Here is a 23,872-nt window from a genome sequence, read left to right as displayed (position 1 = left end):
GCCATCGCAAACAGGTAGATACAGATTGGGAATTCGTTAGTGCACACCATCGACTTGGAGAGTTCTTTCTTCAAGAAAAATGCTTATATCTTTCTTAGGACAGCTCTATATACAAAGAAGCAATTGGGAAATCCATGAATATTTTGCAATTTCATATCACTGACCTGCCTTTCAGATATCATGGTAAAAATGGGCCTCGAAGGATAGGTTGCCACCTTCACTGTCTCAGACTCTGGAAAATGCTTTCAATGACCATGAAGCCTCATTTTCTTCAGGCAGTTCATGTTTAACCTCTAGAAACATTTAGGACTGAATAAATTTGTTCCATCTCTGAAGCCTTTTATCTAGAAGACATGGTAAATCTTTTTGGATACCCACAGAGTTAGTGGAATAAGCTTGTTTCTTGCCTTGTCCTCCTATCCTCTCCCTAAATCTAGTGATTGTCAGATCAACCAAAGGCTCAGACCCATTGATCCCTGAACAATGCAAGCTAAATCCCTACGTACTATATACTCCATACAATACCACAAGTTGTCCCCCCCCCTCCCCATCTCTGTCTTTCCCCTCATCAATTGATTATAAGGAAACCACCAAAAGTAAACACAAGGGATCAAAGCCATTCAGTTTCAGACAGTAACACAAATCCTTTAGAGAACATCATCAGTGTTGGTCTCTCTGACCAGCTTACTCCAGATGAAGCAGACTACTGTTGATCGACAAGCGGCTTTAGACGCAGAATCACTCACTTGCCTCTGGCAGTTCCCTCAATCAGATTAATTTGCGCGGAAATCAACGACAGTTTATATATAGTCTGATCAAAAGTGTCTTACAGACGGATCTCAGAGACAACCATGACTGCCTCAGGAGAATGTTGTTGATTGTTCATTTGCTTAGCTGCTGACAGAGTGAGAGAAATTGCCTTGCTTGTCGTAAGAGTCAGGCCACAGTGGCTTAAGTCGATTGAGAGAGGGACGTTGTCCTTCAAAGAGTGCAACTTTTTTATTGTGTCTGTAGCTTTTGTATCACTGATGTTCTGTTTTTTCTGTATTCAATACCAACCCCAAGCTACTGTGCAAAAGGATGCTCTTGTTTCTCCGATCAAAGTCCGCTACTTTAATTTCTCCGAAATAGACACAATGGCCAGGTGATATGTGGCGTCATCGTCCATCTGACAAATTTTTAGAAAATATCCAAATTGAATTATTGCAGCAAACGACTATGTACTCAGAATATTCAGAAACGGTCTACTTAAGTAAAACTAGAGAAGTTCAAGCATATTAAGGTTATTTTAGGTCTCGTTCTGGATTTTTTAATTGGTAATTTCCCGTTTTTCTTCTTTCTATGAATAGCAACAATGGATTTAAATGTTATCCACTTCTTATATGGAATGATAGATGAAAATAGCCCATAATCCAATGCTGATGTCACGAACTAGACCAGAATAGCTCAGATTACAGGATGTGCCCTTTGAAGTTTGTGCTAGGAATAGCAATTATGTACTAAATGATGCAGGCTTTAGTGGAAAGAGTATATTTTGGTACTTTTATTAGTGTCTAGCTAAAAATAATGCATTCTTGGCTATCAAAAAAGACTCAATTGGAGTTGATGCGGAATGGGATGTTTTCCTGTGTAGTTCAAATGATGAATTGGCCATGGTTTCTCTATTCAGTGCAATGTCAGAAAATGTTACTGGTGTCACAGATGCAATAGTTGGCACTCCGAGGTGAACCTAAAACTTTGAGGGTGGATCCGCCTCAACCCTGGATTAGATTTCACGTAATTGTTCCAAGCTCGCTTTTTCATGTGATCTCGATAAAAAATACGTGACAGCCTTGAAAACGAGATCATATTCTTTCATAAACTGACAATTAATTTGAGTAAAATTAGATTAAAATCGATAATTATGCCAATGAAGTGTCGTTAACCGTGATGGTAATATGAACGCGTCGTGTTTGTGACTCAGCGACTTGATGATACTTGATCAATATGACTGTAACTTCGGAAGTAAGCTGTTGCTATTAGAATGGAAGGAGTGTCTGATGAGATTAATTTTGCTGCTATTTTGTATCTTACAATGAATATCATGTTTCAATGACAAAGGGGTCTATATTTGTTGGATTAATCTTTATGATGACTGTTGCCTTGACATCAAAGTGCGACCGCCAAAGGTTGCAAAAATACTGGCTGTAATAGACAATAATCGTCATAGTTACAAATACTGCACAACAAATTTCCCGATATTGTTTACGAGTTCTGCTCCACTGCAATATTTTCAGACAGATTAATAATGAAATAGAAAACTTATCTCCAGCTCATCCTGACGACTCCATTAAGTTAGTGTGAAGATCTGAGTGACTCACAGTTATTTTAAAACAGAACTGTTGCATCCATCATCATTGCCAGTCTTCTCATGACTTCAGGGACTTTCATGTGTCAGTTCAAATGATATAACATCCCACCAACAAAAGGATTCACATTTGCTGCACTGATTATTTTGATAGCTGAATCGATGCTCGGAGCATAAATTGTTTTGATAGTCATAGAAATTGAGATAGGGTATTCTCTGTTCAGTTCATTCAATTTGGAAAGAAAATGGCTTCATTGAATTATCAGGATTTTGCGACATTGTTGTTATGACTTGCGGGAGTGGTTTAACAACTAAGAGGAGATATTGTGACAAATCATATCATTTGTTGCTGATGTTTCTGAGCAAAAATTAGGAAAAGTGTTTCAACTTGGAGATTTGTTTTGCATGCTGACTTAAAACCTATCATGCGCCATGCAGCCTAATTTGCATGCTGATTGTATGCTGACTTCACCTGCTGACTGAAAACCTATCATGCTCCATGCAGCCTAATTTGCATGCTGACTGAAAAGTTATCATTGCCGTGAATGACGTCATAGAAAGCTGTATGGAATGAAATAATGCCTTCGAATGTCCTGTCGTGTAATGGTTAACCTGCTTTCGCGAGTGGGTTTAGATGACATCCTATATACATTGAAAGTGTACTTGCTACTTATATGAAAATCCTTCCATCCACTCCCCACCTGCTCACAGTGAAAAAACACATCACCACCGGTACCTCATAAATAAATCGGGTGTCGGAGGATATTAGGGAGCAATCCTGCATCAGACACTGTATATCTTGCTAAAGGTCAACCATGTTGAGATGTCTCTTTCATATATGAGATATTTGCAATCTATCTTGGAATACTTCATGCTGGTAATCACTCGTATTTATTGGCCTCAGGTTCATGTTTCCCAGTGTGGGTTCTCTTAAATGCTTTAGTGTTGAAGAAGACCTCGGCCTCTTTTTATGTTGCCTCCAAAATTGCCCGAAGTCTTGGGGGTAAACCCATATATCCTGCTTACATCAAAAAATGGGAAATTCATAATTGATTATAGCAAGTAATAAAACCCCACGGTTTACTTGTTTGAACTTCAATTTTTCCTTCCGCTTCGTTAGGGTATCACAACTTCTGGGCGAAAGAACCTTTCTTCATTCATCAAAGCTTTGAGATATATTGTCAAGCCCGCACTGGGACCAGACTATCTTGAGAAAAAAATGTAATATAATCGAAAGGAGATGTTCTGCTCATGAATACGCAATGTGTTTTTCTGAGATTCATCCTGACATCTTCTTAGTTTCCTATGATATAGGATAATCCCTAAGGGCTTGCCTAGTTTCTCAAATGCCAACCTTGGTTCGTTCTTTCATCTCTCAGAGAAGGTTGTTTAGGGTTTGTGGCAAGGGAGAGAGATCAATGGTATAATTTACATGTCGCCTTCCCTTTCTTGGCATTTCTTCAAAAATTGGTTCTTCAGTTTACACATGATTTGGTGTGACATGTGGTGACCACTTTAATGTAACCTTGGTCCAAGAGGATATTGAAGGAATAGCAAATAATAGCCAATAATCAATCAATCAATTTTAGATGCAGTGACTTGAGACTTGTCTATATAGCAACATGAAGATTGTTGTTGGAAGGTGCTGGCCGAATGGTTAAATTGCAGTCAATCTCATAGCTCTGTTGCAGTTTAGTGACTCAAAATGCTCGTTTTCACAGTGCCTAAGAATTCTATACCTATTTGGTTGAGAGCCTTTCCTCCTGAGACCACGACCACCTTGACAAGTAAGACTGCCTCCTGGCTCTGCCCCAGATAGGCCAATCACGTACGCCTGTCAGATAAGAGGATATTGGACAAATCGTCCTCCTTAAGTCTCACCGAATGTGACCTGCCTTTACCGATCAACAGTCACCGGCTTCCTTACCATCCTTTCTTCGGTTGCCAATTATTCGTGTCCAACCAAGGTGTAGCACTGGCAGAATACTGATGGACTTGGTGCTTCTGTTATCGTTTTGCCAAACAGCATCTCAAGTAAGAGTGCTTTCTTCAAATGAGTCTTTTGCTTTGTTCTTGTTGAATGCGTTGCTTTGTAGTCAAGACGCATACAGAATCATGAAGACTTTTTGTCTGAATGGCAGTCTGCTCTAATCAATTTATAGTTTTTCCCCCTCGCTCTTGTTGCTTGGACAGAGTGCCCCAGATCCAATTGGCGGTCCATCAGCGTAGTCAAATAGACTAGAGGATTCCTAGTCGCCATAGCCAATTTCATTTCAGCATTGCCTCAGTCGCCAAAATCTGTCAAGTCGTTCTATTTGTTATGTTCACAAAAATCGAGATGAGCCTGTTGTATGTTTGCTCAATTTGGGTTTACTGGAATGATCTCAACATAAATTTCCCTTGCCCTTACCAAGCACCACAGCTCATCTCTTCATCTTGGGGTGAAATTCATTTGTCTACATATGGCTATTGTAACCGAGCCAGACGACAGGAGATTGAAAACTGGAACTGGTTTGTCGTTGCTCCGGCGTGACCATGCTATTTCCTGATCGACGATTAGAATGCTCTTGTGTGGTTCATGTCTTTAGGAAGAACGCAACCCGTGAAGGATCAATTGGCTAATTTCTTTAATTGGTCAGGCAAAAGCTGCGCCATTGTATTTGTCGCATTTCTTTCTGATTTCAAGTTGGTATTAGCTTGGATGACTGATGAACATCTGGTCTAATTTCGAGCGCACCGGTTCTTCCCTATAACTGTCATTGCGACATGCGATCATGTTTGCATGGACATAAATATCTCATTTGTGTCTCATTTTGATGTCATTGGAGATGCGAAAAGACATTGATGCTGTTTTGACCTGCGATTAATACGAAACACAACAATTTTTACCTGTAGATGAGCATTCTTTGTATCGCTTATCAATGTGATAATTGTTGCGGGTGGCATTGTGGGGTGCTTTACTCTCCAGTTGCTGTTGGCCATGTTTTCCCTCATAGAAATGATACTGGTATCCCTAGACCAAAAGGTCTGGGTGTCTGTCAGGATGCAGCTGAGTAGGCGCCCTCAATTTGACCCTCTCCATATCTCAACCAGTTGGGATGTGATGATGTCATCACTCTCTAAGCGTTACCAAGTTAATCCTGCCTGCCAAGTCCTCCGGGCTAGTCATGGTAACAGGTTGGACAAGGGTTGCGCTAGAAAGTGTTGAAATGATTTGCAATTACATAGAAGGCATCCATCACAATTCGACCCTGTGCATTTGTCCTTGCCTCCAGGGAATCAATGATGTCATCACTGTTAGAGAAGTGTTATCGAGTTAATCTGGTGATTCAATACTAAGTTGCGAGCTTTTCCAATACCGAGTTCAGTGCAAGCTTATGCAACTGGTGAAGGAAAGGGAGTATTTTCATTGATTGCTAATAATGGTGATGTCATAGTGTGGTTAAAGTGTCATCGTGTTGATTTGACCGACTCAAAAGATGATGTCATGTTACTGTAAAGCTGGAAATGGTGGCGCACAAGAAGAGAGAGTGCTGGCTGTAAAAGCACTTACATCCTCCTCGGATGATGTCATCACAAGTATGATATCAAGTGAATTGAACTAAGTATATGTTTACACTGTGTGATCAGTCCGTGAGTGTGGCTGGTTCTCACATAAGACCTCTAGTCGTTAGGTTTTGGAGAACCCTTTAGCCATGTAATTGTTACTGTCCATCGTCAGAACTGCTGATGTTTTAGCAAGCATGATATCCAATAACCCCAGCCTTCTTCCGGTTCCTTTTCCCATTTCCTCTACAACCACATTGGCAGAAGTGGCCATTAATGTACAATGCTGCCTGGCTTAACCCATTGAAGACTGCTGATAGTCTGAGGAGTAAAAAAAGGAATGAAGGTAAATGGAAGGAATTATAAACTTGCTCTCTAAACAGACATCAGCGTGACATCTGAAATTGGTCTCATCATTTGAAAATCCAAATGATTTTTTCAAATGTTTGCTGTTGTTTTTAGAACATATTTCTGGCCCTAAGAAATACCCTAGGTGAAGTCAAACTACAGAGCTCACAACCCAACGTGTAAGGTTTATGTGGAGGACATGCTGAGAGCAAGCATTGAAACGATTTTCGATAGAATCTGATCTCTTTGGTGAAATTGCTATTGATTCTTGGTTTCTTCGTCCAGAATGATTCTTCGACAAGAGTGTTATCACTAAGAATGATCTGGTATCTGAATCTCCTCGGGCAACCGCATTAAGGTCAGTTAAGTCATCTCGAACTGTTGGCTTAGTTTTACTTGTAAAAACGCGTGCTCTCCCGTTATCTGTGGTTTCACTTTTGTGGCCATTCACCTTTTTCTTGCCACTCGAAATGGGCATAAATCCTCTTCTAAGCTTAAGTGGTCACATTAATCAGTATTTCCCTCGCTAATAGCCACTATATCGCCACGTAGCATGGTTAAACCTTGGAGATTGCCTAAGTTTATATCAGGCATTTGGCAGATGGATCACCATTAGTGTCTGGAGCCTTCTCTTTTGGTGATAGCAGTTCTCATTGGACTGAGAATGGTCACCCTTTAAAGGTTGCAGTAATTGCTGTAGCTGTTTCTTCCTCCTTCGGTTTTAAACTGCAAGCTTGTTGATCTCTTGAGGAAATGGGCATCTTTAGTTTGGTATCAGGGGGGAGTTGAGTATTAAAAAATACCCCAAAAGGGCCTATTTGGCTTCCTGAGAGTATCAGTCCTGAGGTTAAATCAGGGGATGTTTGCTTCTCTGGCTCTGCACACAAACCTCTGTAACATTTCTCCTCATGGGATGGCTGACAGCACCTTTAAATCAACAGTCCGAGTTTGACTTACAACCTTGGTTCCATTACTTCTAATGATTTTATGAATGGAAATGGTACTCAGAAATCCTAGAACCAAGCAAAATACATTACATGGAAAAAAAAATTTTCTCGTGAAAAAAATGAGAAAAAAACCTTTCGTCAGAGTTTTCCAATATTGTTGAATTGAAAGAACTATGTCTGTGAGAATACCAGATGAAGAAGCCAGCTCCTGCATACGAATTCACCAGAACAGGCTTAACGGTTGTTGAAATTTGTTTTAAATGGGTCATAAAGTAGAGATTTAGTGATTACTCTCCTCGTCTTCGATATTGAAATGTTACCAGCGCTGTGTTGAGTGGACTGTAAATCAACCATGTCAGAATATTAGAGCTATAGTGACTAGTGAGATAGAAGTGAAATAGGGGGTAGATGGAATTGAAAAATTCATGATGACATATGCAATTCCACTGCAAAGAAAACGTTTTGAGTTACATTGCTATTTTACACAATGTCTCACTGTAATGCGTTATACTAGAAACCAAGGTGGAGAAATGTCTTAGTGTTTGTCTAACTTGTTTTTTTATATCAATGAAAATTGACAAATTAGCAAGACAACCAACAATCACTTTAGCTCTAACTTGTACGATGAGAAGATGATTGTCTTACAAACCAATGCGTCCAACAATATTTCCTTAAAATTCCTTTAGACATGTGTCCACTTAAATAATTGATGACAGAACATGTAAAAAAAAACAAATTGACACATGCCCAGTCGTTCTGATATGAAAATCCATATAGCCCAAACTCATAAACCCAATACCATCCCGATGGTACCAAACGCAGCCCGGCGTCTCCTTCCAAATAGCTACTGATAAATAAAACACATCAGTGAATATGACATGACGAATAACTTGATCCTCGCAGATGACACCAATTGAGTCGAGCAGCTTACTACAATTCAATAAGTATCTCCGCTATTTTGGCTTGTTAGATTTGCTGTTCAGAAAAATTCCTCAGATTGGAGATTTCTGTGGTATGACTTGTTAGAGTCGTACATTTGATCTGATGGTTTTATCTGGTTAAAATTGATTTCTGTGAAACATTAACTTTGTCTCAACTCAGCTGTAACAAAAGACTGCATAGATTATTTACGAAGAATTTGGTTCTGGTGAGCTCAGGATGTACTGCTTTAAGTTACTGTACAACAGGAGTGATGAGTCAGGAGTCTTGAATGAAATGGTTATACTGTCTTCATTTTGATCTGTTGGCAATGATTACTCTCTTGGAAAAAGGCAGATCTACACACGATTGTTGTTAAGTTATTGATCAAGGTGAGATGGAGCAGGGAGTATGGTTGCACATGTTGTCAGTGGTCATCTTTATGGCCTTGTCGCTTTGATCAATGAGTTTTTGATGGCCTGTGGTGGTACTTTTGATAATAGTGGAGATCAGCACTTGTCAGTATCGTGTCTCAGTGTTGATAAAGTCTCTTTCTTTTCTAAGCATGTATCTTTTTTTCTCCTTGCAGCACTTACGCAATCCATCATGTTAACAATGTATCTTCTTTTCTAATCATGTATCTGTCTTTGTCCTTGCGCACTTCAGCAATCCACCGTGTTAAACAAATATCTTTCTTTTCTAATCATGTATCTGTCTTTGTCCTTGTGCACTTCAGCAATCCACCGTGTTAAACAAGTATCTTTCTTTTCTAATCATGTATCTGTCTTTGTCCTTACAGCACTTCAGCAATCCACCCTTGACCAAATTCTCAGAAGAATGTCCACATATCATCACACACACATACAACCTCCTCAAGCCGGGGATATCTGTTATGTGGACGGCGCCACCTGCTGGCAGTGGATGTGTTGAGTTCAGGTAGGTTGTATACATGTAGTGCTAAAATTTTGCCCAAAACCTGAGGGTTTTGGTCTCCAGAGAGGTCTTGATCAGACAACCAAGGACCGCCAGCTTATCTGTAACTCCTTAAGCCTGCCACAGCCAATATAATGTCAATGCCAGTCCCAGCCAAGATGATCTATCAGCCTGTGTAAAGGATGATGTCAAACATCCTACCCAAATCCTGCAAACTGCCCAAATTTTGGTTAAAACTTGGCAAAGTGTATGGCACCAAGTCAGTTTGATGGTTGATCGGTCAAACTTCCTACGTCAGCCATGTCAAAGACCATTGCATTGGTCTATCTGTGTCAAACATCTCAAAGGCTGTGGGTCTTCCTACGTCAGCCATGTCAAAGACCATTGGTCTATCTGTGTCAAACATCTCAAAGGCTGTGGGTCTTCCTACGTCAGCCATGTCAAAGACCATTGGTCTATCGGTGTCAAACAAAAGAAATTTGGCTTTTTACCAGACGTAGATGCCCTCATCTAATGCCCTCCTTGAAAATGCTAATTCAATTCAACGCGACAATTATAATATAAGACAATTACAAAGGAAAGAAGAAAACAAGTGTTGCAGTGTTATATTTTCTTCAATGGGTACTGTATACAGTTAACAATGCAGCTGTGCTTAGTACTGGTGTTGTGTCCGGATGGAGAACCCCTCTGGAACCCTGTGAACAACGGGAAGACTCGCTAGCATGCTCTAGCTTGGAAAATCTCTCCATAACATGGATTGTTGGGACAAATGTGATTACGTTTCTGGATGTTATAGATGCATTCCTCCCAGTCACCCCACTCTCCGAAGGCTGGAAAGAAAAATACGAAGCTGATGACTGAATGAGTTCAAGCCAGAATATCTAGTTGTATGGTCGGTAAAAAGTTTATTTGATCCAGTTAATGATATTTCAACTTATGACAAATGGGTTTCTGGCTGGGTTTGTTGTTAGGATATGTTTTGGGAGGGCAAAATAGGTTTTTTTAATTCTTAATTATTTTAATTGTAGACTTTTTAATTTGTTTTCCTGTTGTCAAGTTGAATTATTTCTAGGTCTAAATGTACATAAATATAATGTATAATAAACAGCTTTATAGGTTTAAAATGACTTGCATCATTAATATATAAAAAATGCAGATACTGGTGTGGAACACGTTTTTGAGAAAAATTGAAGTTCTGCATTACTCCCGAATAACAATTTTCGAATTCCTATTCCTTGTACATTCGTGCATTAATTCGTTTGATAACAAATCTTTTTTTGTAAGTTGTTGTTGTAATTCGAGAGCATCGGAATTACTTACGATTTCCTGCCTCATCTGAATTGCATATCCCCATTCGTCTTCTGGAGATACAGTTCTGACCCTGGCTATCGCAGTCGATGCGATCACTATATTTCATGTTGTTATCACACGACCATGGACTCCATACACCATGAGCTGCAGAAAAACATGATCAAAATAAGGTCAATTTATGATACTCAACATATCTGTAATCTTGGAATGGAATACAGTATTAGACATACATGTTCTCCAGCTTGCAAATTGGTGATTTTGAGTTCAGGTGGACATGTCCCCGCAAGCCTTCAAATGGAATTAGAAGAATAACCCTTTGTCTGGTTGCGGGGTGTTGTCTTTAAAGCTAATGAAGTCCATGAAATACAAATAGTAAACTTAAACTTAAATGTAAGTGATGGATATTGGCATACAAATGGTGGACAACAAAGGCATTTTGAGTTTAAAGTACTCAGGTGCAGAAAATCCAGCCATTTAATTGCAGCAAGTATGAATATATCATTATCGAGTCTAACTCCATATCACTTACTTCATAATTGATTGATACATGTAACTTCCTCAAAAACTAAGTATAACTGAAACCAGGAACTAGCCGAAAGCTGCAGTATGTTCCAAATAAAAAAGTCAAATAAGGAAAAGTGGATAAAAAATAATGATGACGATGATGAATTTTCATTGAAACTTACGCAAGTCCTTCATCCAGTCTGGTTCTGGGAGGGTGTTTACGGCCACAATCATCAAGGCAGCAAGGATTAGGAGCTTCATCTTGGAGTGAACAGCAGTATCTTAGCAGGTAGCTGGCAAATAAAGTATGTGATGAGACAGCAGCGAGATGAGATATTTATACTGAAGCTATTTGCAAGAGCGATCAACCATGCAAATACTTTGGACATGTTACTTCATAACAGCTGATAAGTAGACATATATTGTCGCCAGTTTGAATTTCCGGTCACCCACCTTTGAATAATGTTTTAAATGAGCTGTCAACAAAAGAAATATGACAGTGATAACCTGAAGTTAAAATAAAAATAAAATAAATAGTGGCATGTTGGGTAGACGTGTTATCAATATTAATTTTTTCTTGTTTGAATAGGTTTTATATTGAAAATTCAATTATTGGCCAATCCTTGTCAGTGATGTTGTTACAGCCTGGCTACTTTCCCAGAACTCTTAAAAATAAAGTTTTTTAGTGGCTTTGGCAGCGTCAACACCGATATTCACTGCCCTGGAGGTTTTCAGAGATATATAAAACCCCTTGTAAAAAACCTCAAAGGGTTTTTCATTTTCCTGAAAAACCTTTAAGGAGTGTATATTTGTGTTGGCTGAAAAATCCGAAAAGGTTTTTCAAATGTTCAAAGACCATATTGTCACGAGTTTGATTTGGTCACAGCATACTTCTCATCCCATCCAACGGTGTTCAAAACTGAGAATGTTGCTGTTACCCTGAGTAAACATCTATGTTTGAATCTGTCTCATAAGTGACGCAGCCATGAAATTGAGGTTATTTGGACCGAAGTCAGTGTCATCCCCAAACAGATGGCTCTTTTCCTATTCTGATACTCGTTGCTCGTTCTACAATAATAAGTCAGTCCCACCACGAATACCAAAGGTGACCTTATTGTCATTTCCCACAAACCTGGTTGGCATAAGGTCAGAGTTGCAGTTGAGACTGTTGATGTTTTCATCGAGGCTGAAAGGACAGAACATCTGAAGACCATGAAATCTGTAACATCACTGGAGGTTCTTTGATATTCCTGTGTTGGAAAAACTTTCATTGTAAAAACTTTTGAACGAATGCTGTAAAAGGAGAAACCCTTTATTGTGGAATAATTTAAAGAATGCTGTAATCTTTGGCACTTCATGGTCCAATAAGAGCAGTAATGCGTTCACTTCCCCATCTTGACTCAGCTAGAGGTCGGCAGGGTTAAATTGATGCTAGGTTATCTATCATAAATCCCACGGATGGAGCTGTTTCATTGATGTCATTCATGCATTCATGAGTCTAGTTCGATAAGGTCGTCCTTAACAATGCTGTTCCATCCCGTAGAACCCCTATTGAGATATTAAAATGACCGGTCAATCCAAGATCGCCCGTAATGTGATCAACAACGCTGATATCACATGAGCAAAAAGTGAAAGCCATTTCCTGTTTTTCCTGAATGTAAATGACTGCACCATTCAAATTTGGTATGCCACGGAGTAGAGTAACGGGATCCAGGAAATGTTTATGGCACATTTATTTCTTGATGTCAAAAGCGCTGGCCTCACTTGATGATTCTGCCTAGATCGGTGCCGATTGATCGACAAGGAGTGTTTTTGATAAATTTCTGATAATGTCAAAAGCTTTTGGTCTTTCTACGTCAGTCATGTCAAAGACCTTTGCATTGGTCTATCTGTATCAAACATCTCAAAAGCTGTTGGTCTCCCTACTTCAGCCATGTCAAAGACCATTGGTCTATCTGTGTCAAACATCTCAAAGGCTGTTAGTCTTCCTACTTCAGCCATGTCAATTCGACCATTGGTCTATCTGTGTCAAACATCTCAAAGACTGTTGGTCTCCCTACGTCTGCCATGTCAAAGACCATTGGTCTATCTGTGTCAAACATTTCAAAGGCTGTTGGTCTTCCTACTTCAGCTATGTCAATTCGACCATTGGTCTATCTGTGTCAAACATCTCAAAGACTGTTGGTCTTCCTAGTCAGCCATGTCAAAGACCATTGCATTGGTCTATCTGTGTCAAGCATTTCAAAAGCTGTTGGTCTCCCAACTTCAGCCATGTCAAAGACCATTGGTCTATCTGTGTCAAACATTTCAAAGGCTGTTGGTCTTCCTACTTCAGCCATGTCAAAGACCATTGGTCTATCTGTGTCAAACATTTCAAAGGCTGTTGGTCTTCCTAGGCAGCCATGTCAATTCGACCATTGGTCTATCTTTGTCAAACATCTCAAAGGCTGTTGGTCTCCCTAGCATCCCTAGCTTCACGAGGACAATAACATCTGTTGAGAGGATGATAAGATGACAATTAAAGCCTAAAGCCGGGAAGAAGCGGCCATTTTGTCTTGTTTAGAAGAAGGTAAAGATACATCAGTTGATATTATAATAAGTCACAATTTGATATACCTTTGTATTTTGCAGCTCGGTGGGGGGGGGGCAATGGCAATGAAATTGTAAATAACATCATTTTCCAGAAATTTGATTTTATACTTAGCTATCGCACTGTGCCACTGCGCAGATAGCTCCTCTTTGAAGTCATATCACAACGTAAATAGATTAAGTTTCAAAGCCGTGTCATATGTTACTTATAAAGTCATATCAAAGAAAGCGTTTGCTTCTTTTGGCTAATGAGCAAATCAAAGTTGTGCAAATTAGATTATCTACAATCAGATCCTTTGTAAGCAGTAAAAAATCATCTTTTCAAAGGCTGCCTAAGGGGAATATCGATATTCTTTGTTACCCTTGCTTAGTTATGATTTCTTCAGAAAGGCACAAGAGCTCTGGAAAGGTCATTGTCTTTGATGGTGATATTGCTTAAAAATGCAATATTACAATCAAAAATATATCAGGCAAGTTCTGTTACCATTGATTATTATTCTTGTACTGGAGTTTTTGGGAGAAAAAGTTTACCCTTAAAAGAGATAATCCTCTGGAGTAAAATTTTCAATTCACGGATTACGTGTTTGTGGCTGGGATAGATTGGCACGGTTTTAATCATGCTCCAACTATATACGAGACCAATATCGGAATGGAATCCAATTTCTCATTCCACCTGCTGCTGCCTGATATAGATATAGGTGAACAAAGCAAGCACCCTGCTACCGCAAATTAGGCGTGTCACACCTGAGGCCTGCCTGACATGAGTCTTGAGGCTGCCGCTATAGTGCGTGTCTGCATGGGGTTTCATTTAAATTACACTTAAATACCAACATGTGCCCTCTCCTACGGAAGCCAAATTGGTTAATGTTGGCGTGTAATGAGGTAGTTAGTTGGGGAAATAATGTGATAAACCAATGTCTGTAATTTTCTATCTTATTTGCCAAAATGTCAACGTGTGTATTAACCCAGAGGTTTAATGGAAAGAAATTTGAGTAATGTGAAGAACATCTTTCGTGGTGCCTACCATTTTAAAAAGATTAATAAGGATAATGGCCTATCTGTTGCATCTTTTTCTTTCCGTTTGGTTGAGCAGTCACTTTTTTCCAGCCGTCAGTTTAATGCCTTCGTGACTTATTTGGCTTTCAGAGATTTATTTGCTAGAGACTGATATATTGCTTATATCTTGGGTCATCATCCTTGGTCAGAAACCATAGAGAGTGTGAAAATATTCTAATTAAATTTCAAGTTCTGAGCATGCAGGGACTGTATACACGTATCTCCGCTTAATGTTGCACGCTCTTCCAAGCACGATTTCAAAAAATCGGTCTCGGTGATAATTGCTCCATGTCAATATCCAAAGTGGTTATGACAGCTAAATCTCAGTCTAAAAAGTAGAGATTCGATATGTCAACTTCATATTAGCTCATGATGAATCCTAATGGAGGAGTTAGTCACACATGGAATGACCTCTTATCATGAGCAACGTCAATCTTGAGAGTAGACGTCCACCTCTCAGCACAGAAGGTTACTTGTGAACAGAGATATAGCTCTGCTTTGAGATTCTCTATATTGAGTTACATCAAAATTGAATCCTCTTTCATTAGGCATCACAAGAACTCTTGCCTCTTAGTTCGAAATGTTTGATTACATCTGAATCTAACTAAAGATAGAGGATTTGAAGATGACAGTTTCATAAGCTCATGATGAACACCGACGTCAAGTAGTTAGTAACGTGTTGAATAAGCTCTTAACATAGTGCAATAAGAGCTCTGAATTGAGCCACGTAGAATCCCAGCTGTCTGAAAAGATATGCTGCTTCTAAGAAAGCTGGGTGGATGGTCTTTGCTTTAAATTTGATATATGAGTTAACAGGGCTTTATGAAGGCTTGGATTGGGTTTGAACTAGCGCTTGATCATGCCCTCCATGGTCAGCAGGACCTTGCCAGAAAAGACTGTAGATTGGTGGTAGGATGTCTTGCTCCTTTTCTCAATCACCATAGTAATAGATGATCAGATTCAGTCACCTTGCAAAAGAAATGGGACTTGCCAAAAAACTCCCCCTGAGCGGTGCTGAGCCCCCTTAAGAGAACACTATGGACTGCATTTGAGTGCTAGAACTGATTACTCTAACTGCATTCTAGTGTTTGCATTTTGTAATGAAGCTCTTGAGAGAACTAGATGTGAGCCACTGCTCTTCTTGCTGCACCTTCTTTTAACTTACTGAAGCAGAAAAGCAATGCAACAGGAGAAAAAGAATGAGTGTTGGTGATTGAAGTTCAAGTTAAAGGAATTACAGCACTTTTTAGATCGTCAACAAGAAACATGATTAAAGATGTGACAAGTCGATAAAAAAGATGTGAAAAAGATGACTAGATGCTAAGAAGGGTTTCAAGAGGGATCTAAGGATCTGTGACAAGATTAGAAATTAGTTTCATTTTAATCTCCGATGTAACATGCTGTGATGATTCATGTCCTCTCAACACACACTTGGAGTTTGCATCTGTAAATAAAGTGAGGCAAAACAAGGTGTGTTTTTTGCTTTCACATGTCATCCAGGCATTCAATCTCATCACATCTTGGTTGATATCTTGGTGACTAACTTGATAAATGTTTGAAATTGACAACATTGACAATTAGACGCCACGAGCAATCTTTCTGATTGGTAACATGGAAAGTGATGTTGTGTCTTCAAACCAGCCTGGGGGTGTTCAGCCTTAGGAGGTGTTGGGACACTAATCATACATCTAATAGCATTGAGCCTAAAGGACCCAAAGTTGACTTGGATGATGGAGTAGTACATGTTGATGTTTAACCGGTTGATACGGGTTGTTACTCATCCGTTCCTTACCCGTTGAGTCGGTATGGAGGAGCCGGTGGTGATTGACTTACATGTTGATTCAGGTCCTCGATGTGTTTCATCAGGCTATGAAGTATGCAGTCATTTCGATGAATAGATTGATGAAGAAGAAGTATTGTGTGGGCGTTTATCTTGGCATCATGACAAACCAGACAACTCCGACATGACTTGTATGCACTATGAGGTGAATGATGGCCGAGTATGGTGTTTTTACCTATCTCAAGCTCGAAAGGTTTTAGCCATCCACATAGCTTCATCCAACAGGCATTGGGTTGAGAACATATGACATATTTTTACCTCCTGATGTCAGTTTGACCTTCAGATCCTGACACTGCAGGTTCAGTAGCCAAATCGCTCGCCGACACTGCCCCCAAAACTAATCATTGACTTGACAGACTGTTCTATATGAATCTTTCCAAGCTGCTAAGGACATGCATAAATCATTGGTTGCATGTACTCTGACATCTTTGGGCTGTGGCCTTTGGGTAATTCCAATGGTCATAGGTACACTTATCTAATTGCTTTAATGAGCTGCTTTGTGCATGGTCACAGTCAAAGCGGGTTGATGAAAAATGAGACAATTTCCACCCCTGAAGACCTCCTCCCTACCTGATGAGCTCTCTTCTGTGTGTAAGTAAGTTAATCGCCTATGGTCATCAGCAGAAGAATTAGGCTGTCTTTAGCTATTGGGGACATGATTGACAATTACATGAAGGTAAAGAGTAAAGAGTTTTGTGTGGTCAGTATTGGTATGAAACTGCCCAGTGGATTGTGAGTCTTTTCACATATTTCACATTCTGAGACTGTATGTGTCATCCTATATTCGGCATCTCAGAGGGGATCTCCTCATTAGACGGGTGTCTGCTACAGGAGATTCTACATTGTTTTCAAATCAAACTCTGTCTTGGTATTGGTGCTAAAGGTCGGCAGATATTCTGTGAGGAATGATCTGGATTACTGTTTTCCAAAACCAGAGTATTGATCTAATTCCGCCAATAATCTAATACTTCATCTTTAGGACAGCTCGTGCTCCGGGCCGCTAGTTACTTACGAGCCCACTGGGGGTTTAAATCAAGTTATGACTTCTACTTCTATGGTATTTCATATTTACGATGACAACTGTTAGATCTCCTCCAAAGAAAAAGGCGGTAGTGTAACAATGGCGCTTAGGTAATGGGTTTGTAGCGGTAAATGGTTCCAGCGGGAGAGGCAATTCATCAAGGTCAGATAACTGCTTCAGTTGTAAAATATTTAGTGCAGATGCATCAATTTCTTTTCATTCATCTGATAGAAGGTACCGGCAATGTTTTGGGACTGTTACCGGCATTGTTTTAGGAACTGTTACCGGCATTGTTTTAGGAACTGTTGCCGGCAATGTTTTAGGGACTGTTACCGGCAATGTTTTAGGAACTGTTACCGGCATTGTTTTAGTAACTGTTACCGGCAATGTTTTAGGGACTGTTACCGGCATTGTTTTAGGGACTGTTACCGGCAATGTTTTAGGGACTGTTACCGGCATTGTTTTAGGAACTGTTATCGGCATTGTTTTAGGAACTGTTACCGGCAATTTTGTAGGGACTGTTACCGGCAATGTTTTAGGAACTGTTACCGGCAATGTTTTAGGGACTGTTACCGGCAATGTTTTAGGAACTGTTATCGGCAATGTTTTAGGAACTGTTACCGGCAATATTTTAGGAACTCTGTTTCAATGCAAACAGATAGTTTATGTTCTCTATAGCCGTTCTTACAGCTAGAGGCTACAATCTTTATGTGGATATTTTAAGAATCTGCAGTTTCGTGCATTTGGTACCTTTCAAAACGTTCCATTTGTATAGACACTGGGTTTGCGACATCAAAGTGTTCCAGCCGGGCCTTGTTTCAATTTCGTAGGAAATATTCAACCGGTCTTATCTCAGTTGATATCAGTGATAACAGAGCATTCTTTTTTAAAGATGACAATCCATGTGTCAGAACTTGCTATGTTTGTCTTCCATGATAAGGATATGGATTATTTACTCTCTGATTATAAATTCATACTAACCTTATGAATAAACATGAGCATCTCCTTGGCGTATTGATGCTCCCAGTTGAAATCATGAATGAAAAGATCAGCGGCAGCAGCAGTCGAGTTTGTCTGTACATATCGTGTACATGAACGTGCATGATTTCAAGTTCAGCCCTGCTTGTGGCTTCAAAAAAATCTCACAATTATGCAAGTATCAATTCGTTTCTTGTACCCCCCTCCTCAAGGGTAGTTTAGCTATCACCACTAATCTTTGCCGATGCTTGAGTAGTATTTATTTTTCCTTTAGTGAAAATTTGGCGAAGCTGGAAAGAATAAGGATGCTAATGTGTCAATGTCTTGTCGAACATACAGCCTTACCCAGTAAAATTAGTCCGGTTACTTTATATGATGGTGATAACTGATATATTGTTGATGGTGATGTCTTGACGAAAGAAAAAGTAGCATTGGTGAAAAAAGGGTGACGCTTGAGCCTTAAGATGTCGTTATAGGGTGATAAGGTGTCGTACCCTGGAGGAGGGGGGGGGGGTACAAGACACGAATTGATACTTGCATTAATGAAGCTAAACCCTGCAGCAACGCACCAAGCATAAAAGCCCACTCACATAATATCGCAGTACCGGGGAGTCACTTTTTGCCCGGAGGTTGCCGTTAATGAGACGGCACCCCTCTGCCTGCTTCACACAATTACCACCCCTCTTCCAATTACTGCACAATTTGGCAAAGGTAAATAGCGTATCCTGGGAAATTTAACTCTTCTCTCTCTCTGCTTACAATGAATCATTGATCAGATGGTGACATCTCGTATGTCATTTGTGGTGTTGAACTTGATATTTGACTTAAGTTTTGCCTCCACTATTGTTAAATTGACAGTAATAGAAGTGTGCACGACAAAAAAGGGCAAGTCAAAGGCAAATCATGTTGTCAATGATGTGTGCAATAAAAAGTGTGCAGTTTCAAAGATTCACCATTTCGATGTCACATCGACGAATTTAAGACATTCCTTCTTAACAAAAAATATAACAAGCTTTTAGAGATCTACGCATATAACAAGGCTAGGATCTTTGTTGTAGGAAGTATGGGTTGACCTTTTCCTCTGTAATATATCAGTTTGCCTGCAAGCGTGGACCGGCAAGAGCTGATTAAAATGTGCACAGATGGCCTTTAAATGTCACCATGAAGGGTCCTGAGGGTTTGATGTCCTGTTGTGGAAGATGAAAGTATCGAGGAGGCGGCCAGGAAAAGTGAAAGAATAACGAAGAAAGAAGGATTCTCAAGTTTGCTGTACAGAGAGGAAACTTGTGTACTATGTCAGAAAGAAAAAGTATTCTAAGTTCACTGCGCAGAAGAAATTAGTGTCCTAAAGTCGGAAAGAACGATCAAGCATCCAATGCTCGCTGCGCAGAAGGAGCTATAGTGTACTCAGGACGTCAGAAAGAAGGAAGTGTCTCAAGTTTGGTGCACAGACCAACTAGTGTTCCAAGTCAGAAAGAAGGAAATTTTTTTGAAGACAGTGATACTCTAATGGGTCTTTACTTTGATGTTCATGCACTTTGATGAGACCAACTGGCATAGAATCATGGCGGCTGTGAGTTGTGTGGGGACCTGATTCGGGGTTTACACTCAATTTACCCCCGAGTACCATGGCCATGGTGAATTCAGCCTTACGCCCTCTGGTATTTCAAGTCTGAGCTAGTTGAAGCCAATTAATATCGTAATAGCTGTTATTAGCAGATGGCACGGATGTGGCTTTGTCCTGGCTTCTTGGGGTCCCCGATGCCCCCTGACCATCGTTGTGAAAATGGTGACGGATATCAAATCATGATCTTGGTGATTTGTACCTTGGTTCAGTTGAACTCTAACATTGGTGCATTGGTTGAGATTGCGATCAGGTATGGGACTCAGTTGTGATATTTCAGGTCATCAGAAAAATGCAAGACTATTTCACAGGCTACGGTTTCTCGAGTTCTGTCCTCTCGAACAAACACACAAAACTTACAATGCTGATTTTCGTTTGCTATTAACACAGTTTCCCTGTCTTTATTTCTTCACTATGCAAGGTGAGCTAGAAGTCACCTTTTAATGACAAGAGACAGAAATGTAATTACATTTGCTGTAGAATTGATTGGGGAAAAACTCAACGGCAAGATGTGTTCCTAATGAGGCGTGGTTTAACTAATGGATGCTATCCTAATGCTTCTGAAATGGGACATAGATCTTCATCCTAACAACTTTACACTGTCACCAATTTCTCTCATCAGCAACAGACAGCATTTATTACAACTGATGACCAGAACTAATGTTTGCAAAAAAAGTGTTGGACGTCTAATTCTTCTTAGCGTCGCTCGTGTTTGCCAAAATTGACCCAAAATGATATATTGTTATAATTGATATCTAGACATATCAATAAACCAATAAAACACTGCCAATGTAGTTGTTGATGTCGTACAGATGCTGCATGCAAAATTCAGCTCAAAATTCCAACCGCTTCATGGTTTTTCAAATATTTGGTAAATTTTTGCAAAAATCTGCCATCAAACTCAAAAAGAGGCCTTGGATCCAGGGCCTACATGACCCTCCATGATCATGAATGTATAGGACTGAAAAGTCTGTAAGACCTGGGTACAAGGTATTTTTAAAGTGGTCTGCATCCGCAAACTGTGCGTGATATAACGCTGAAAATGCGGGATATTGATGATAGATACATAATCTGATAGATGTTAAAGAGAAATTTTTATATCAATACTGGTTTGGCAGTAATTCTTCAAAATATCACGAAAACGATATTCCCTCTCAATCAACTAGACTTTGATATTTTCACCAGAAATCTTGGTTCAGGACTCAGACTGACATTGTCCTCCATGTCATCAAGAACATTTTCAAAAAAATATTGATACTTTGAGAACATGGTTAAGCTGTCATTTCGTGATATTTGGAGGGAAAAAAATGGTTAATTAGCACTTATATCAATATTTCGTTTTAGCATCAATCAGATTATGTATCTATCATTACGTTCAAAAATTTTCATCATCTTAGCGTCGCTCGTGTTTGCCCTGAAAATCCATCCTGAAAAGACCCAAAATGATATTTTGTTACAATTGATATCTGGACATATCAGAACCAATAAAACACTGCCAATGTAGTTGTTGATGTTGTACAGATGCTGCATGCAAAAATCAGCTCAAAATTCCAACCGCTTCATGGTTTTTCAAATATTTGGTAAATTTTTGCAAAAATCTGCCATCAAACTCAAAAAGAGGCCTTGGATCCAGGGCCTACATGACCCTCCATGATCATGAATGTATAGGACTGAAAAGTCTGTAAGACCTGGGTACAAGGTATTCTTAAAGTGGTCTGCATCCGCAAACTGTGCGTGATATAACGCTGAAAATGCGGGATATTGATGATAGATACATAATCTGATAGATGTTAAAGAGAAATTTTTATATCAATGCTGGTTTGGCAGTAATTCTTCAAAATATCACAAAAACGATATTCCCTCTCAATCAACTAGACTTTGATGTTTTCACCACAAACCTTGGTTCAGGACTCAGACTGACATTGTCCTCCATGTCATCCAGACAATTTTCAAAAAATGTTGATATTTTGAGAACATGATCAAGTTGTCATTTCGTGATATTTGGAGGAATAAATGGTTAATTAGCACTAATATCGATATTTCGCTTTAGCATCAATCAGATTATGTATCTATCATTACGTTCCAAAATTTTTATCATCTTAGCGTCGCTCATGTTTGCCCTGAAAATCCATCCTAAAATGACCCAAAATGATATAGTGTTATAATTGATATCTAGACATATCAGAACCAATAAAACACTGCCAATGTAGTTGTTGATGTCGTAAAGATGCTGCATGCAAAAATCAGCTCAAAATTCCAACCGCTTCATGGTTTTTCAAATATTTGGTAAATTTTTGCAAAAATCTGCCATCAAACTCAAAAAGAGGCCTTGGATCCAGGGCCTACATGACCCTCCATGATCATGAATGTATAGGACTGAAAAGTCTGTAAGACCTGGGTACAAGGTATTTTTAAAGTGGTCTGCACATGCAAACTGTGCGTGATATAACGCTGAAAATGCGGGATATTGATGATAGATACATAATCTGATAGATGTTAAAGAGAAACTTTTATATCAATGCTGGTTTGGCAGTAATTCTTCAAAATATCACGAAAACGATATTCCCTCCTAATCAACTAGACTTTGATGTTTTCACCACAAATCTTGGTTCAGGACTTAGACTGACATTGTCCTCCATGTCATCAAGAAAATTTTCAAAAAAATGTTGATATTTTGAGAACATGATCAAGTTGTCATATTGTGATATTTGGAGGAATAAATGGTTAATTAGCGTTGATATCAATATTTCGCTCTAGCATCAATCAGATTATGTATATGTAATTACATTCCAAAATTTTCAGCATCTTAATGTCGCTCGTGTTTGCCCTGAAAACCTGTCCAAAATGACCCCTGTTTGAATACCTCAGTTTTATGTTAAACTGAACAGGACGGATATTCATGTCATATGTGAACTGATATGTCCGTCCTCATCTTGAAATGAAGGAATGCTGTGAGGAAAACCTTTGGATGACTCGGGGCTGCTGATTGATCAAAAATACTAAGATTTTTCATTTCACACTGATATCTTTGGTCAGAGTCCATCAACAGCTGTAGAACAAGTCATCAGCGTTAACAGCTCTTTCAGCCTGACAATTCCCAGAAACGATTTCAATATCCGTATCAGTCAGCCTCCTATTTGGTAGCCCGCGGAATCCGTATTCTGCCCAATTCGGAAAAAATCATATAGCTATTAGATACAGCGGGTTATCTTAGAATTCCGCTGCGTGGAGTTCTCCATGCCTGGAGATATGTAATTTCCTGCTTTTCCTAACAAATAGCTCTGCGCCATTCAACTTGTGGAAGATTGGTCGGATACCCACTGGGGATTTTTTAGATTCTCCAGCTGAAAAAGGCAGTTGTAAATGGGCGATTTCTGTCTCTTTTGTCGTCATGGTTTGTCATGTCTTTGAGTTATTGTTTTTTGGGTTTTTTTCATTATTATGTACATGCACTGATTTATCTTGGTCTAGTTTTAAAACGCCCACTCAGGGGAAGGTCATACAAATTGTGTGAATGATAACCTTTGTCTTTGAGCAAATATAAGAGAGAAAAAGCTAAGATAATGAAAGAGCCCAATTTCGTTACCACATAATTGTAAATTACATTAACTTGGATTAAGGTTGAGTCAAGGAATGCAGGTTATCTTTTAGGAAGATGGTTGGTTTGGTTTGTGGTTCAACGGTTAATCCAATAATCGCCTTATTTGAGCAACTATCCAGAAAGAAGTCCCAAGATATTTGCTGTATCGGAGATAAAAAACCAAGATATCGGCCAAAAGTATTGGGGACAATATCTGTACTCCGTATTTGCCTTTAACCAACACATGTCATGGAGATATTCAATGAAAGTATATTGCCACTGTTCAAACATGTTTTGAGCCACTGGAGTCTGCCAAATAGGATTTCCGTA

At 39.4% G+C, this 23,872-nt stretch overlaps 2 protein-coding genes across 4 annotated transcripts in view; one reads left to right on the top strand and one right to left on the bottom strand.

The window, feature by feature from the left end:
* The window catches only part of LOC135487497 (spondin-1-like), a 101,467-nt gene that overhangs the window by 64,549 nt on the left and 13,046 nt on the right, over positions 1–23,872 (top strand). For all 3 annotated transcript variants that reach the window (XM_064771214.1, XM_064771215.1, XM_064771216.1), the window contains exon 3: positions 8,906–9,042. In XM_064771214.1, coding sequence (XP_064627284.1) covers positions 8,906–9,042 — 137 coding nt within the window. The remainder of the gene's footprint in view (positions 1–8,905; positions 9,043–23,872) is intronic.
* LOC135487498 (uncharacterized) lies at positions 9,635–11,188 on the bottom strand. The gene is made up of 3 exons (XM_064771217.1): positions 11,037–11,188; positions 10,360–10,494; positions 9,635–9,869 (listed from the first exon to the last, which is right to left on the bottom strand). Exons 1-3 carry the CDS (start codon positions 11,113–11,115, stop codon positions 9,757–9,759), a joined length of 327 nt encoding a protein of 108 aa, XP_064627287.1. The 5' UTR covers positions 11,116–11,188; the 3' UTR covers positions 9,635–9,756.

This window comes from Lineus longissimus, chromosome 5 (genome assembly GCF_910592395.1).
Source record: "Lineus longissimus chromosome 5, tnLinLong1.2, whole genome shotgun sequence".
NCBI classification, from domain to species: domain Eukaryota; kingdom Metazoa; phylum Nemertea; class Pilidiophora; order Heteronemertea; family Lineidae; genus Lineus; species Lineus longissimus.
The sequence above is the reverse complement of the archived record's forward strand: the minus strand, read 5'-3'. Positions and strand labels throughout refer to the sequence as shown.